We start from the raw sequence: 18,425 nt of genomic DNA on the forward strand, positions 1-18,425 counted from the left end.
AGTAGTGTTTGTATGTATATATTACATTTTAAATTCCCTGGTCTGTGTAGAATGGTCCAAATCACCATGAAAGGTATTTAGTATTTCATAATCATAACCAAGTGTCCTCGAAGAAGAAATATTAGGATATTTACTAATCTAATATTTACTGTGGCAGATCGTTTTTGGTCTTTTTGTTTTTGTTTCCATGTTGAGAAATGTTCAAGGCCAAAATTCAGTAGAAAAGCATCAGAGTGGGGTCATCATGGTTCTGCCCAGCTTCTTACTCTGTTACAGTAACTTACCTATAGGTTTAAACCAAGAAACATATGGGAAGTGATATGAGCTAAAAAGTCTCAACTTGGCTAAATATAATCATGCATCCGATAATATAACTGCTATAGAGTGGACCAAGCACTTTGCTTTAGCCGAGGCTGCGGCTAAGGGATCGTGGTAACTGTAAGCTTGCTTGTAGGGCCTGCAGGCCGACTGCATGAATCTGAACATGGGCTTCTGCCTCTGGCAGCCTGTTTGCAGCAACATTGTCTATCTCTTAACTGCTTTGTCAAACTTCCGTAAGGTTTATTAGCTTTTTTAAATACTGAGAGTAATGCAGCCTGTAAAAACTGATTTGCTTCCCTGCCTCTTCTTCCATAGAAATGACTTCACCCGTTATATCTGTGAAAAATGCCAGTTCTGAGTATTCTGGAACATACAGTTGCACAGTCCAGAATAGAGTGGGCTCTGATCAGTGTATGCTGCGTCTGGATGTGGTCCCTCGTAAGTGGCTTTTTTTCATCTGCTTTGCTTCTGGTAGAATCTCATAGCCTCATTTAGCTTAGTCAGCAAGGGTGTATTACAGGCAAGGATGCTCATCTTGATTAGAGCACTGGGGGTTTTTACTGACTCTTTTAGTGTGTGCAGAAGACAAGACACTACACTTTATCAACAAGACCATCATTTTAGTAGCTAAAAGTCATCAAATCAGCTTTGGCACACTATTTAGCCATTAAAGTGCAAGAAGCTTGTAACATTTTTCATGTGTCAATCAAGATGACTTTGACTCAAATTACATCAGTTTTTAAATTTTGGTGATACAACATTCAAAAAATGTTTTTACACATTTTTCTTGCTAGACAGAAGCCTTGCTGATCTGCCTTCTATAAGTTAATACATGCAATGAAATGAACCTATGTATATATGCCATATTTTCAGTACTAAGCCATGTGTTGTGGGTTTTCTTCTTCCTACTGATTCTGTTGAAATCATATTCTAGCTTCAAATCGAGCTGGAACGATCGCGGGAGCCGTCATAGGCACGCTGCTGGCTCTCGTGTTCATCGGGGCCATCCTCTTCTGCTGTCATAGAAAACGCAGAGAAGAGAAGTACGAAAAGGAAGTCCATCATGATATCAGGTAAAGAAGCGAAAGTAGACCTGACAGGTATACAACAGTTACGTCTGTAAATCAGTTCTGGAAGCACTCGAATGAGCATGAAAACTGGGCACCAACTTTGATTCCTCCCTTCAGATCCTTTCCAAACATCCATGTTCCAGTGCATCCACCTGACCACCGTTCAGATCTTCTTCTCCTATTTTGAGAAGCTCACAAAATGGTTGTCTCGAGAATGCCTGACCTTTCATGTGAGGGGACTTGATATTCACAAGTGATGGGGGTAGTTTGTGAAACCAGTAATGCAGTGCCGTTGTTCTTCCTGAGACAGGCTCACCAAGATGCCCAAGCTGACCTTGAACTCATAACCCTTGTGCTCCAGTCACCTAATGGTGGAGTCACAGGTGCACACATAGCTTATTTTCTCAAATATTCTAAATTGGTAGGTTTGTACTAGAATTATACTTTAAGAAAAAATACATATGACTTAAATAGATTAGCTACCCAGAAATTGCTGTTGGGTCTGGAGCGCAGAGATTGGAGCACTCATTTTTTAAAGATGCGCCCAAAGTGTTTGGAGTTTATCATGTCAGTGCTTGATGAAAATTCTTAGGTAGGAATTCTCGGGTTTTGAAAACAGAAATATGTCATTTCTAGCTCAAGTCTTAGAGAACTTTTACAGCAGAAAGGGATTCTTTCCTTCCTCTGGGGATAGAAATCTATTCTATCTGTCAGTGCTTTATTTACTACTGTTAATGGAATGGCTAACTAGATGATCTCTGATGCTAGTATATGAAACTGACATTCCTTCCTCATTAGATATTACCCAAGCCATATGCATTTATACAAAAACCATAGTTCATTAACTGACTTTTGTGCTTTGACCAAGACAATATATTGGGGCAGGCACACAATTAATGTCAGGCCTTGCTTTGTTCATTTTTTTCCTTTCTTTTCCTTTTTGTTTTGTATTTTTGTACTTACCCTTAATGCGTAGCTTATATAATTGTAGGTTTTTAGAAACTAGCTTTATAGCATGTGTTGGACTTTATTTTGCAGGGAAGATGTGCCACCTCCAAAGAGTCGGACATCCACTGCCAGGAGCTACATTGGCAGCAACCACTCCTCCTTGGGATCCATGTCTCCTTCCAACATAGAAGGGTATTCCAAGACTCAGTATAACCAAGTCCCCAGTGAAGACTTTGAACGTGCTCCTCAGAGCCCGACTCTGGCACCTGCTAAGGTAGCTGCCCCTAATCTAAGTCGAATGGGGGCGGTTCCTGTGATGATTCCAGCACAAAGCAAGGATGGGTCTATAGTATAGAACTCGGCGTCTCTCTCTTCTGTTTCCCATGGGTCATTTCTTCTCTTTATATATCAAAACTTATTCTAGTCTAAATTTTGTTAACAGCAGCCCCAATAAACACACACACACACACACACACACACACACACACACATGAAGTTAATAAGAAAGTATAAGAAACACGTTCCACAGATTTTCTTTAATTATAGCGTAACAGTAAAGACTTAATAGCAATGGCATTTATCATCTGGAAAAGATGAGATTTCTTAAGTTGATTTCAATGGCATCTCGATAAATAATGCTTAAGAAAGATATGGCACTTTGAATATGATGTCATAGGTGAAGAAATTTGTGAATTTACATACTTGCCAAATTGATACTTGAATCATCTAAAGAATGGTATTTTGTAGTCTTATTTAGTTATGAACAATAGTATCCCCTAAATTTCAGAAACATCCATGGAAAAATGTCAACATTTGAATTTCTTTTATAATCTTTCTGAGAATTTTAAGTGTATTTGGGATATCTCTCTGAGTAGGAGACACTACAGTGTTTTATAAAAATGACTAGTTTCATTGCTGAGTCATTCGTAAACACGAAATGATTTCTTTCTTTCCTTTTTGTGTTTTGTTTTGACATAGGGTCTTAGTATGTAGCCTAGGCTGGCCTCAAATCATGATCCTTCTGCTTCAGCTTCCTGAATGCTGGGATTACAAGTCTGTATTACTATCCTGGCTGTAGAACAGTTTAAGTATTTTTAACTGATAGACTGCAGAGGCAACAGGAAGTAGTAACTTTTTATGTGCTATAGAAAAGAAGCACATTTGAGATTCGGCAGAAGCATTTGCTTCTACCACATACAGAGATGAAACCCTGAGTATGTCCGGTGCCTCGGGTCCTGTGGACGTCTGCAAAACTGACCAGACAGATTGAGGATACAGGATTTGTCAGTCCACAACTGAACACTGGCCTTCCACTTTCGGTGATGTTTTACAATTAAAAAACGAAAGAAAAGACAACAAAAAAATGTTAATTTATCATCTGGCAGTTATAGATGAGAATTCTCTAATTACCGATTTTTAAATTTGTATTTTCGTTTTGTGGCAGACTGTACTGCATATTTTATGTTGTAGAGACATGTAATGTAGGCTTACTATCTGGAGTACAGTTCTGGGAGGTTATTTTTCTCCAAGACTCAGTGAACAAATATACTTGAGGCAAGTTAAGTGTCTTCCACCAGCCCTGAATTCCAAACTTGGGCAATGTGTTTGCTGTCCTGTGGCCAAACCTGCCTATTCTCACAAATCAAGTTTTGAGTCTTAATTTTGTGAAAGTGACTTACTCTTAAAAGAAATTTTAAAAGGAGTAAAAGGGAATACTCCTATCTGCCAAATGTATTAAATATAGTTTTTGTAGAGAAAAGTGAATTTATTGTATTTCCCTTAAGATTGTGAGGGAGTGTGTGTAGAGTATAATGAGCCAGCAGTTTCTTTATAGTAGATATAGTCTGTAATATAAGATTTCATTAACTCTAAAACCTTTCCCCCAGGGAATCGTTTTCTGTTAATCTCTTCAGGTGCTGCGCTGGTAAATGCTACATTAAAAATTAATGTTGCATGCATTTACAATTAGGCAGAGTATTGTGTATACATTATAATGGTGAGTTTAAGCTGAATGTCCATGTAATGGATTAGTGTACAGTTTTACATATTTGGAAGCATTTTGTAAAGTAGGTTCTAACCTCACATGAAATTACTTTTTATATTTGTGTCGTTTCATCTGTGCCTTTTTGGGTAATTTAGTTTCGACTATGACTTCCTGGTGCCTATGAGCTGGCTACCACCTACCTGGAAGGTGCTAGAGGTGAAGGTACTATTTCCAAAAGCACATCACTGTGACCCCCTTTCCGCCTTTACAGTCTCAGCCTTGCCTCTTCTCCTCTGCTCTGTTTTTGATGTCACTTAAGTGATACTATTGTTTATATAAAGATTAAAAAAAATCACATACCCAGTACTCTTTTGATTGTTTCTGATTTATAACAATAGCCACGTTTGGCTGTCAGATATTTGGCATTTTTATAAGATCTAACAAGAATAAATTAGAATGTAAATTCTAATGATTTTTACATAATGGAGATTATGCTAGGTAGAAATTACTATAGAAAATAGATGTGTGTAATCTTTTCCTTTCCTTATACTTTGTATTTATTTAAAGATTTAAAGGCAAAGAAAACCTAGAGTATCTGAGTATTTCAGTCCAGATCTGTAGCAACTAAAATTTGAAAGACAAGCTTATTTGAGAAACAAAACAATAAAAAACTGGAGGGAAAAAAAAGAGGCCAGTAAGATATAGAATCAGTGATACAGTTAAATTTTAGGCTTTGGTGTGCAGTTATTCTCATTGTAAGTTTCAGTTAGTTTCCCAAACAATTCTCACTGATGATTTTAACTGAACCAGGGAGCAAGTATCTCAACTTAATACTTGTGATCAAGAGTTCAACATCTTAATTAATGTGTTCAAACTAGAGCACCAGCAAGTCAGTGCCAGCACTGTCTTCACAGCAGGCCTTTTTTGATTCCACTTTAGACGTCAGAGACTCAGCACCATATTTTAATGTTACATGGGGCAATCTGGACAGAAATGACACTGGATAACAGTCTGTGCTTGGAACACAGAAATTTGAGTATTGTTATTGATAATCTTTCTGCTATTTTCCTGTTTGAAAGCCTTCCCTGCTGCTCACAAGTCTTGATTTCCCTGACCCGTTCCATAGACAAGCATTTCCTTCAGTTTGAGTTATCTGCCAAGAATTAGAATAATAAATAACACAGACTTGAGTGTGTTTAGGGGGAAAGATCCATATTGACTATGGAAATGCCTGTGATTGTACGTGTATCTTTGATCCCAGAACTCTAGAGGTGCAGGAAGATCTTGGATTTGAGGCCAGTAGCCTGTTGAAAGCAAGCCTGAGCTACACTGAAAGACCTAACACCCGGGGCTTGAACTCAGTGATAGAGTGCTTTGCCTCCAATGGCAAAGACTGAGGTTTGAATCTGAATTCTTTTAAGGGATTTCAGATTGAGCCCTGGGAATTTAGAATTTAAGTGAAGAGGCAAGTAAACTTCTGATTAGAAAGAACTGAATGCATGGAGTTGGCTATTCTTTAATAATGTGTGGCTTATTAATACCTACTGTCTGTACACAGCATGTAAATTTGAAGCTATGTGAATGTTCATAGGTTTTCGTTTTCTTCTGAGTTCTGTTTCAACAGTGAGTGTTTAGAGTGCACTGAGCTGCCTTATTTTATGTGGTGAATGCTTTAAATGTGTCACTTGCAGAGTAGTGTGTAGAAAAATGCTGGCACAATTTTAAGTGGTTTGTGAAATTATATATATTATATGTGTACATATCTTTATAACATCCTTGTGTTTGGTAGTATAAATGTTCTGGGCAAGTTTTAGTATTTCAAATGCCTCTGGATATTCCAGCAATAAAGGCAACATGTTCTGCAGTAGAATTTGTTCTCTGTCTACTTTGACTCTAAAATAATACATATTTGAGCAAGACTCCTTTTGAAAATATTACAGAAAGGGAATAATAATACATAAATTTGTGAGTTGTGGTTATTTCTCTTTTTGGAAGACCCAAGCATTTCCTTCTGGAATTTGATGCTAAGCTCTAAGATCAAGCTTACAAAATATATGCCAGAGTTTGTAGTTTAGAATACAGACACCATCAGCTGGCCTTGGTATTAGACACCAAAGGCTTTGCCAAACATGAGCTCTCTGGTTTCTGCTCATTTGTTTAATGACCACAATTCACCGATTGTCTTACTTTTGTCCCTAATTGTGAATTTTGACAATAAATACAATTGTACTAAGAATACAATTTGACACCCCACATTTGCAAAGTACAGTATGGGTAGTGTCATTTTCGGATTTTGTCTTACAAAAATTTCTGGCTTACATATCCAAAGTTTGTAAAAACAATTTTGTTTAAAAACAGCAACTTGCTCTTAGTTTTGTGACCTTGTGTACTTTTGAAATAAAATCAAGAAAGTAGTCCTCTGCCTTGTGGTGTGGCTTTATTTTGCTTTTACAGACATCCACTAAAGCTTCAGTATGCTTTCCTGTATCCCCATATCCCTTGAACAAGAACAAAGGCTTATCATCATAGATTAAACACACATATAAGCCATTCTAGTTTATGTGTTTGCTAGTATACAAAATGAAGTTTCTGGAATCCCATAATTTTGGAAATAATCCCATGTTTTTCAGATGAATGAAAAGTGTGTATAAATACATTTGACACAGACATGTTTTGGTCTCTCCGCTGCATTAAAGGATTGTTTTATATTGGGCTTTTTATAAAGAAACTGCTAAGTTCTGGAGGCTGGGAAACCCACGCCATAGCCCGAGGAAAGTATGGAGGGCTTGTTCTATCATGTCTTCCCAAGATGGAATAGGACATGCCTTTTCACAAGGACATTTACTCCAATCAAGGGGGTGGAGCCCTCACGACTTTCACTTTCCAAACTTCCTTTCCTATCACATTAGCCACTGAGAGTTCAACGTTAAGAATTTCAGGAGAGCATACACATTCAAGTCACAGGAACAAGCCTTATGGTTTAAAGCTACATTTTATAGGCTTGAAATGTTGATGTCAAGAAAAGGGGGCTGCTGAAGTTTCTGTAAGAATGTCAAGGAGTAATCTGGATATTGACTAAGTTTTGTCAGCCTTAACATTGTCAACATTTTGGGCAGGATAGTTACGTGTAGACAACTGTCCTGTGCACTGTGGAATGGTAGTGGCTCCTACTTGGTAGATGTCAGTAGTGCCCTTGCCTCCAGCCCAGTTGTTACAATGAAATGTCTTTAAACATTGCTATTGTCCCTGCACTGCCCAGGGTAGAAGTCTAATGAGGTCAACTTGAGTGGTTTACAGTAAATGTGCAGTTTTCTTCTGGGGCTAACATGACAAGCACAGGATATAAGGAAGTCATGTTTGAATTCTGATTACTGCTTGCTTCACTTAACTGCAGGTTTCATGGAGCTTAAGATGGTGATAGTCACCTACTTCATGAGATGTCAGGTTTTAAAGAGAACTGACACGATTGAGAATTTTTGCATTTACTTTGATATCTGAGATGCTGACAATGATACACAGAATTTCAAGTCTGAATTTCAAAGTCCACATACAATAAAATGCCAAGTGAAACTACAGTGCATAATTGAATGTCTTTAATTTATTACCATACTGACTTAATGACTCTAAAGATCATATGATATTCCTGGCTAATTGAGTCAGAGCAAAACTGAATAAACACTGAAATAAATACTCAAAGTAACTTATTACTAAAGAAAAAAATGGTCTAGTGTATGTCTAATGCATAACTGAATATAATTCCAAAATGCAGTAGTGGCAAGAGTCAAAAGATCAGGTCAGGCCCGGAAAGCAAGCTCAGGTTTAGTTAGCTTTGCTGGTGTTTCTGAAGTAGAAGTGAAGTCACACTTCACTCTTCAGTGTTGATAAGCATTTGTACAGAAAGGAAAGGTGCTGCCTTACGAGAACAGAAATGCTTTCCTTGGTTGATTTAAAGAGCTAATAAAGGCTTGAGAAATAAATGCTAGTCAAGGTAGTGTGTAGGCTGATTTTGATATCCTAATACTTCTTTTGGTATAAAAATCAAGGGAGGCCTGCTAAGATACCCAGAACACTACTCCTTAAACTCTAGTTTTTAGAATACACTAGAGCACTATGTCAGTGGCCTTCAAGTCGATGACTGGTCTTCTGGAATAGTTATGAGTGAGTTCTCTTCGTGTAATTGTATTTGTTTGCTAGGGCTTTCTTCCATAACTACCACAACTGGTAAGGCTTAAGTAGCAGACTTCATGCCTCAGAGTTTTGAAGACCAGAGGGCCAGTGAAGGTGGTAGCAGGGACCTCTGGGAGCTAGGAGATGGATGGTTCCAGGCATCAATACTTCGCTTGTCCATGGGTCTTCTCCCAATTCTCTTCACATTGTCTTTCTTCTGGAATTCCTGTCTCTGTCCATATTTCCTTTTTATTGTTTGTTTTTCAAGACAGGGTTTCTCTGAGTAGCCCTGGCTGTCCTGGATCTCGCTCTGTAGACCAGGCTGGAATTTCTACCTTCAGCAGCTTTATAAAAACAGCACAAACTAGGTGAAGTATGAATTGCTTTGCCCTTGAAAAGAAAATGTGATTAGGTGGCATACTGGGTTAGTTGTTACACACTATTCCAAGATGAATTTTGGCCCCTGGCACTGTTCTTTTAATGTTAAAGTAGGGCACTTTCCCTATCACATAGTCCCAGAACTGTCAAAACAGCAAGAACATTTCCAGGAAGCATTGGGAGGACAAAGGAATCAAAACCAGCAACTGCAACTTGTATAGACTATTGCAAAGCTGAGAATCTTCTAACACACACCAGGATTTACATTTGAAGACTAGAGCAACTCACAGAAACAACATAACACAAATCTAAATTAAAGTTAACCAAGCAGAGATGAGGTCTTGCCCTGACGACCAAGATGCTTGCTCTCTGTCATGATCACAGCAAAGTAAGCATGTACTGTGTGTTAACAAGACTTCAGAGTGTTTGAGTTTGATTGAAATTTCTTATGTTATGGGCAAGCAATATGCCATAGTTAAGTGAAAGTAAGATAGCAAGTCAAAATTTACAATAAAAAAAAAAGGAATGCCAACAGACTTTAAAATGTTAAAAGAATGTAACTATGATAGTTGCAGGAATGACACCCAACTTCAAGAGATAGTTTTGGGGTGGTAGTTTATGACATTTTCTACAGCACACATTACTACTTCTGTAAGTCACGCACTTTAGCACTCAAGCAGCACCTCAAGTTCATCAGTACATCTAAGCCACCAGTGATTTGTTCACACCGAAAGGGTGAAATGGACTCCACCACCCTTAAAACACCAGGGACTGCCTGTTTTAAATACATTTTCTTTACAGTTAAAGACGATGGCTTATGAGCCCTGAGCACTACTGTGTTCATGAAATCTCAGGTGTCTCATGGAATTCTTTTGGCTTCTTTGAGGCCATGTTGAAGAATCCTACAGTGAGCCCTTGAGCAGAAATGCTATTCATACCGTTATCACCTCCCACAGAATGGACTTCAACTGCCTGCACTTAATTGTGCTACAAAAGGATCCATTATGATCACAAACTAGTTTGCTAATACAATTTTGCTGAAGATGCACAGTCTGTCTTATCTTGACTGTATGATACCACAAAGCTGGTCTTCTAAGGGAGGGTGCTGTACTGTCTCATCCTGTACTCATGTGGATACTGTTGTGTAAACCCAGATGGCTCTTGATATTTTCACATTTGCACATTTGGAAGTTAGAAGTAGTGCTCTCATAATGGCAAAGCAGGGGGCATGTTTGGGAAGAAAAGTTTGATAAAAGTTGGGATTTTATAGGTAGTTGTTTTTAACTTGGATAAAGGTAAATTAAATCTGTATCAGAAATATTACTATATTATGTTATCTGGTTCATCACTGTATACATATAAAAAAGGCAAGACCCAGAAAGGTTTTGCTTTTACAAGGCCTCATAAAACAAAGGCTGTCTTTTGATTCTTGTCCAGTATTTTCTAGAAACCTTGGCTTCTTGGCATTGAAGGACACTGACGAGATGTGACGAGTTAGTGGGGCTCTCCGTTTCTCTCTTGAAACAACAGCCAGAAAGGCCAGTTTTGTCACTGCCCCCTTCGGTTAGAGGTTTGAAGCACTGTTAGCAATAGTATTCTAGAGTCTTATCTTGATATCACAGTGGTCCCAAGTTCAGGGGGTGCCTGACAAGAGCAAATGCTGTTTGGGACGAACTGTTCGCTATTCTTGCTGTGATCCCATATTTTAAGTAAGTCGTACACATGGGCTGTATTAAATATGGAGAGATAATAGAAAAAATAAAAATCTGACTCTGGGGCCAGGAATGTATATATTTCAAGGGCAGAGCACTTCCTCAGTATGCACAATACTATGCTAGGTAAACCTTGTACCTCTGAGCAACATTCCCCAAACAGAAAAGTTCTGTGTAGCCCCTAACTTGGACTTTCTTTTCCCTTCTGTATGCTGATACATTCAGCAAAATTATATTTAATTTCAGTGTTTTCTTGGACTGTGAAGTAGGTACCACATTCCCTACAATGCTAGGCAGTGCAAGCTGAAGCTCCCAGTCAGCTACATGGTCACAAACTGATACTGGATGATGTACTATGTTGCTAAGCCATGACTGACATATTAGATGCATTAACAATTTATAATAGTTCCAACTTATGACAAACTTGTCAGGATGTAACAATTATAAAAACATCTGTACATAAAAAAATTTAATAATCAAAAGTACACTGATATTCAAACATTTAAGGAATGTGTTTTAAAGTTAAATCTTTTTGTTTGCCATTCTTGACTGCCAGGGAAGAGGGTGTACGCTAAACCTGAAAAGCAAATCCTTTGCTATGTCCTGTATTTTAATATTAATACCTGTCAGTATATCAAGTACTACAAATGCTATGATTAAAGTTGTTTACCAAAGAATTATTTTGCTTATCAAAATTTAAAATAATGTAGCAAACTTGTGTTTGCTTTTGTCTAGATTAACTTTCTGTTGTTTTTGAGACAGGGTCTCACTGTAATCCAGGCTGGCTTCAAATCCAGTCTCCTGGTCTCTGAGCCTAGTCGTGTGCCACTTGGTCAGCATCTCTCTGCTTCTTAGGCACGTGCAGCAGACAGAATCAGCAGGATATATTATCATGCAAGCCTGAAGCAGGTTTCACTTGCTAACATTTCAGGTGATAGAACTAAAAAGCTGAAAAAAAAAAACAACAACAACAGTTTGAGAAAGGCCTTCCTTTGTAGTCCAGTTGGCAAGGAATCCACTACATAGCCCTGGCATTTAAAGAACTCCCCTCCCCCAGCCCAAGCTGGAGCTCAAATCCAGGGCCTCACACATGCTAGGCCAAGCACGTCTGACAGTCCCCCGGGTCACTGTACTTTTACTCCTGTGGAAGATGCACTTAGCTGTTCTCTATAATATGGAAAAACCATGTTTGTCCTTTCATGCACAACCCACATTTGGCTGTTTGGTTGAACTTTACTGCTTTACTTACAATACAGTGAAAGCTGGCAGTCAGGAGATGAATTTGTGTTTCTGGACTATGGAGGGGATACTCCCTATCACCACCAGCCCTATAAAGGGACAGACTGAGACACTTGATGCCAAAGTTCTAAGACATCTGCAGCTTAACATCTAACGACAAAGCCTCATTAAACCAATTGAGGAACATACATAATGGCAGTTTGAATATGAAAACTAAAACATGTATAGAAGGAAAAATGTCCCCCTCTACCCTCTACAATTTCAGCAGTGGTTATACCAAAGGGATGAAGAGGTTTCTTCCTTTTGTACATATATTTTATTAACAGATATTACTTCTGTTAACATAAAAACAACTAATAAATGTTTATTCTACACAACCATGGAAACTTAAAAATTCCTATTACTATAGGAAGGATTGCTTCAGACTGTAACCACTAACTTTTCATATCAAGGGGACATTACTTGGAATCCAACTTAAGCTTTGACACTAAAAAGAATATCTGATGCCCTCTTGTGGCCAACTTTTATAGGTGTTTTATTTTTCATTGAAATCTGGCCTAACAGATCTATCAGAATAATACATACCTCATTGTTTCCTTAAAAAAAAAATCACATAGTATTATTAACAATTTAAGACTGCATAAACTTCTGTCACCCATCTCTTAAAATCATGTGTCCTAGAGTTTCAATGTCCGAGTTTAAAGTTCCATCGCTACTGTACCCGGACAGTATAAATACTCAGCTTTCTCTTCTGTATAAGGTGGACAGTATAAGGACAAACACAGGTTTATCATGAAATGGAAATCACTTACTGTACGTAATTCCCAATAGGTTACGTAAAATATTTTGTTACATATGTGCATACACATGAACTACCATAGTAATGATACTGATTCCCAGGTTGCTACAACTTTTTTTTTTTTTTTTTGAGGTAAGAGCCTAGCCTTATAATGTAGTCTGGCCTTGAACTTGCAGTCTTCCTGTCTCTCCCACCCAAGTGCAGAGACTTCATAGATATTCCACCCTGGAGAGCTAATAAGGAGGGACTATTAGTCCTATTTCCTATACTCACTGTCCCCCTTTCAGGTACCTCATAAACTCACCAGGCAGGTACCAGTGTCTTACATTAGTCATTTCATACTAAACAAGTTCTAAGCCAGGCCTGCTGGCTCATGCCTATCATCCCAGCACTCTGGGGTAGAGGCAAGGAATTGGGAGTTCAGTCATTCTCAGCTATATGGCAAGTTTGACGACTGGACTGTCTGAGACACTCAGACCCTGTACCAAGAAGCAAGCAGAGAGTCCTCTAAGGCGCACTCTATGCTCATCACCTTTTGAAAGTATTTTCACCAGGCCTCTCCTAGGACTGTGGACGTGTCTTCTCTTCAGTAGACTCGGGTCATTCTTTCACTGGCTTCATGCTGCTGCTCAGCATGGATGGATTACAGTCCTTCACTATTGCACATTTCAACAGAGCATTCGTATAGAGACTCTTTCTGCAAGTGTTTCCATAGGCTAGCTCATCTTGCATTCATTAATAATAAATGCAGTGAACTTAAAGCACTTAAAAAAAAATTGTATTTTCTCCCTCCAGTTAAAGAGTTATGGAATCACAGCTTCCAGTTTAGTGTTCTGTGGGATTTCTGAGTGTTTGAAAGAGTGGCCTCTGATGCTTGTGCCTTCTTTCGGACTCTTTCCTTCTGTCCGTCTATCTTGTCCAACTCCAATGTATTAGTTTTTGTTTTATCATAATGTCATATTATACTATCTCTTAAAAATAAAATTAGCCTGCTGGTGGTTGTGCACGCTTTTAATCCCAGCACTGGGGAGGCAGAGGCAGGTGGATCTCTGTGAGTTCGAGGCCAGCTTGGTCTACAGAACTAGTGCCAGGACTAGGACAGGTTCCAAAGCTCCAGAGAAACCCTGCCCCCCAAAAAACAGAAATAAATAAATAGATAAATAAGCAAGCAAGCTAGTTAAAAAAAAATGGAGAAGTAATGCTCACCAGAAAAATCCAAAGAAATAAGACGCAGAACAGAAAAATAAAATCGTCTGCATTTAACCCTTTTCTCCTTCCTCTGAATACACCGTCCAAACTGTTTCATTCAGACAATGCACACTCCACGGCAGGCGGGACATTTTCATGTTCCCACCTCCAACACTTTGTTATTATAACCCTTTCCCATACCCACACAGCACTTTCCATGTTACCTTGAATAGATGTTTTACATTTTATTTAGTTGCTCATTTACTATGGCTGCTTTTTTTGTTGTTGTTACCCCAAAATATATTACAGTAGACATTTTACATAGTAGATATAGCCCCCCCCCCGTTTAAATACTAAATTTCTCAGAGTATAGCTGCTAGGTGAAACCATGGGGTTCAAAACCTTACGAAAGGTTAGATTCCTCTAAACCTTTACTTATCCACAAGTCCTCACTCAAAAACAAGGGTCATTACCTTTAAAATTATATTTAATTTTTAACTGATATATCACAAAGATGTGTGTATTTTTAGGGTACTATGGGATATTCCAATAAACAGATACATTTATGTTTACACAATAATTGGGATTACTAATCCTGCATGTCTAAATAAATCTTTCAACCCTGATTACTAGTGAAGCTGATACATAGTGGTCTCAGTACTACAGAAGTGGTACATGAGATTGTTAACAGCAGATGCTTTTCAACATTACATCTCACTGAATTATGATCTCTACTGATGTGTGTAAATCAGAACAGTGTTTAAGTCCTATGAAATTTGTAAGTTCTCAATGATTATTTGTAACCCTTATGGCAGTTCTTTCTGTAGCTATTCCATTTAGAGGGTAGAAACAATTAAGATTTTTGAATAAATTGCTTTATGCAATAAATATCAAACGACACTAGTAAGAGTGACATTATTTGCTCTAAGTCCCCATGCTTATGATGACTATTAAATGTTTCTGTTTTGGTGTACATTGAAGATGGCCTTCTGCTATACACAGGTAGCAATTTCTGCAATGTTTAGAGTATACACATTTTACATGGGAACATCCATATTAACGCTTCACTAACCAGAGTCTAATTCCAGAGAATATACGGGAAAATGTTTGTGAAAGTAATGGTAACATTGTATTCCAGACTAAGTTACCCAAAAATTGATAATTAAGAGAAAAGCAGACTTGCTCATCTTGGGCATTGCTCCTGTTCTCTCATGTGTGATCTTTCTCCTGGGCCAGTAGCTTTCCTGTCCTCTAGGCCACACTGCTGCTCAAGTTTGATTTACAGTTGAAACAAAACTGCTGTCAAATTTTTAGTACCCTTTCTCAGCTATAACTGGACAGTTTGTAACAAAGAACTAGTGGTTAATATAGAAATTCTAATGTCTTGTATTGATCATAATCTCTGCCTAGGTTTCTCTGTCCAATCTTGGTCTGACACCTGCCCCCCATTCCCCGATAGACCTTACACAGGAAACAAAATAGTGTTGCGGCACCACGGGGCACAGGCATTTAATCCTATCTGTTTTAAATTAAGGCACAAGTTACTTAGCTTGCTGTCATCTTGGACATCTTTCACTTCTTTCAGAGTCCTTATTTAACTGAAATGAAAATGGCACAAATCATGAGATGACTATGAGGAATAAACAAATTATCACAAAACTGACGGATTAGAAGTTAACAGGAATGCTTTACTTTAGATTAAAATCATAATGCACTCCTCCAGGCAGTGGTGGCATGTGCCTTTAATCCCAGCACTTGGGAGGCAGAGGTAGAAGGATCTCAGAGTTCGAGGCCAGCCTGGTCTAAAATTGAGCTCTCGGACAGTCAAGGTTAGAGAAAACCTGTCCTGAAAAACAAACAAACAAACAAACAAAAAAAGGGACTGTAGTTTAGATATAGTTAAAAATATACAACATAAGTAAGCACTTCATTAATGATATTGTAGAACTCACCAAAGAACATTTTTTTCCCAAACATCCATGTCCAACTTTAACCTCTAAAAAGTTAGAGCTTTGCTGTTATACCTACAAATACAAAATGGGAAATTAAACAAATTATCATTTTTCATTCACCAGCCACGCCTGCTTTGAAGCCTCTCATCAGGTTTTTAAGCTGAACTTACGCTGTTGCTGTCATTCTTCATTTAGATCAATCCTGTAAGGGAAACATTAACTTGGTCTTAATTTCCATTACGGAGTACCCCATACCTACCGGAACTTAAGAACCAACCGCTGAGTGGTAATTTGTTTCCAATAGTTAAGAGACTGGAAAAGCTTTACTGCTGAAAGCTTTACTTGATATGAACTTAAACTCTAAAACAAGCTAGAATAAGAATAAATGTCAAAGTCTTATATAGAAAATTCTCTAAAATGCCTATAAATTAAAACTTAGCTTTCCCTAGGGCTGGAGAGCCGGCTTAGTGGTTAATAGCACTGGCTCTTGCAGAGAGCCCACATTTGGTTTCCAGAGCACACACAGGATGGTTAAGAACCATCTGTAACTCCAGGGCCAGAGGACCTGATGCCCTCTTCTGGCTTCCCCAGGCATGAGACGTACAGGCAGACATTTTTGCAGACAAAAGACCCACTTATGTAAAATTAAAAAAAATCAATGTAAACATTAGCTTTCCCCAAGCATCATCATTAGGTTAGGCTGGCAGGGCTGATTAAGGATTCACTTCTACCACGTTTAAGGATGCATGTACAAGTGCCGCAGTATTCATGTGGAGTCAGATGAGAACTTGCTGGAGTCGACTCTCCTAACGTCATTTGGGTTAGCTGGCTTGGTGGCAAGTGCCTTTACCCACTGAGCCATCTTGCTGACTGTAAACATATTTTGCAGTAATAATGTGCAGAGTTCAGTTTGTTGAGTGCTAAAATTGATGCTTCTCTTCCTCAGCGGCTATCAAATTTCCCAACAAGTTTATATGCCTATAATATAAGCAGACTAGTAGAACAAATGCTGTCTTCCCCTACGAAAGTATTCCAAACTTCCCAACCTTGTAACTGCCCATAAATCTGTCACTATTTCCATTAAATCCAGCAATGATCTTAATAGTTAAGCTTATTTTTCAGTAGGGCATGGTGACAGTCCTAAAGTCCTAGCACTAGGGTGCTGAGGTGGGTCATTTGAGATCAGCAATTGGGAGAGAAGCCAGGCAAACAGAGCAAGACTCCCCCATGTCAAAATACGTTATTACCTCATTTTAAAACTAATCTTCCTTGTGATGCCAATTACCAGTAGGAAACATTTGGAGTAAAGTTGATATTGTGCATTAGAAATATGCCAAAATTAAGGCTTAAAAAGTTAGAACACATTGAGATTAAAACTAGAAATCTCTGCAGATTAAAATATGGTTCAGAATGAAGTTGCAAACAAAGTAAACTGCAAAATAAAAAAAGACTTCATGGGCTGGAGAGATAGCTCAGTGGTTAAGAGCACTGTCTGCTCTCCCGAAACTCCTGAGTTCAATTCCTGGCAACCACACGGTGGCTCACAACCATCTGTATGAAATAAGGTACCCTCTTCTGGCCTGCATGCAGACATTCAGACAAGAACACTGTATATATAATAAATCTTAGAAGACTTCATATTTCACACCACTGAGCTTTAACTTCACTCTCCCTACTTTCTGTACTTAAATAGTAAATTCAAAAACCTGAAAAAAGAGCTAGGCTTGGTGGCAAACACCTTTAATCCCAACACCCAGGAAGCAGAAGCAGGTGGTTCTGTAAATTCAATGCCAGCCTATTCTGCACAGCGGTGAGTTCCAAGACAGCTGGAGCTATAGAGAGAACCTTATTTCACAAAACCAATACAAAAGAAATGAAACAAAGAAACCTGACAATAGGGATGCTTGGTAAAGTCAAAGCCTTTTAATCAGTTATTAATTAGTAAGTTGTGGTCACTCTTGGTTAAGTTGAATAATTTCAGAGTAAAGATTTGAAGGTTAGAACAATGGGGAAAGTATTGCTGATCTTAGTTAAGTTTTCCTTTAGAATACCCAAACTCATAGATGGTTTTCCTTTCTTTTTTTCTTTGTAGCTCACTTACACGACCGATGGGATTACAGTGGTATAAGTACGAAGGACTACTGAAGAATCTGAAGTACTATAATTTTTTACATTAGAACTCTAGTAAAGACTAATGCTTTTTGGAAAAAGGACAGCATATCACCCCCCCCCCTCCTTATTTTTAGTTTTTGAGACAGGGTCTCATCTCGCCCAGGCTGGCATCAAATCTGATGTCTAGCTAAATAAGCCCGGACATCCTGCTATTTTTGCCTCAGCCTCTCAAGAAATGGGATTACAGGTGCTTGCCACTGTACCTAGTTTACAAGGTAGATTAAGAATGGCCACAAGAACATTTATGCTTTCTCTAATGGTATAAGGCATATAAGTCAGGTGTCCTAGAAACTACAGGCCAAAATCCTGGTGACAAAATTCCCATATATATTGATTATGATAGTTCAAAGTTATTTTGTTGTATTTTATATTTTCAACTAGTTACTGCCAGTAAATAATTTTTTTACATGTATATTTTGATATGTGTATTTTGGGGAACATGTTCAATAAAAAGTTGTTTTTTTAAAGGAACATTTTAGATTTTTTTCTTATGTA

At 38.2% G+C, this 18,425-nt stretch overlaps 1 protein-coding gene across 2 annotated transcripts in view; it reads left to right on the forward strand.

Moving 5' to 3' along the window:
* Positions 1-18,393, forward strand: part of Cxadr (CXADR cell adhesion molecule) — a 55,628-nt gene extending 37,235 nt beyond the window's left edge. Inside the window, exons 5-8 of one of the 2 annotated variants that reach the window (XM_075957907.1) lie at positions 637-759; positions 1,256-1,394; positions 2,430-2,613; positions 17,851-18,393. In XM_075957907.1, coding sequence (XP_075814022.1) covers positions 637-759; positions 1,256-1,394; positions 2,430-2,613; positions 17,851-17,886 — 482 coding nt within the window. In that variant the 3' untranslated portion in view covers positions 17,887-18,393. Of the gene's footprint in view, positions 1-636; positions 760-1,255; positions 1,395-2,429; positions 6,738-17,850 lie in introns of those variants that run through there. The other variant, XM_075957853.1, reaches the window with a different exon arrangement.
* Positions 18,394-18,425: the final 32 nt, after the last annotated feature.

Source organism: Microtus pennsylvanicus, chromosome 1 (genome assembly GCF_037038515.1).
Source record: "Microtus pennsylvanicus isolate mMicPen1 chromosome 1, mMicPen1.hap1, whole genome shotgun sequence".
Taxonomy (NCBI): domain Eukaryota; kingdom Metazoa; phylum Chordata; class Mammalia; order Rodentia; family Cricetidae; genus Microtus; species Microtus pennsylvanicus.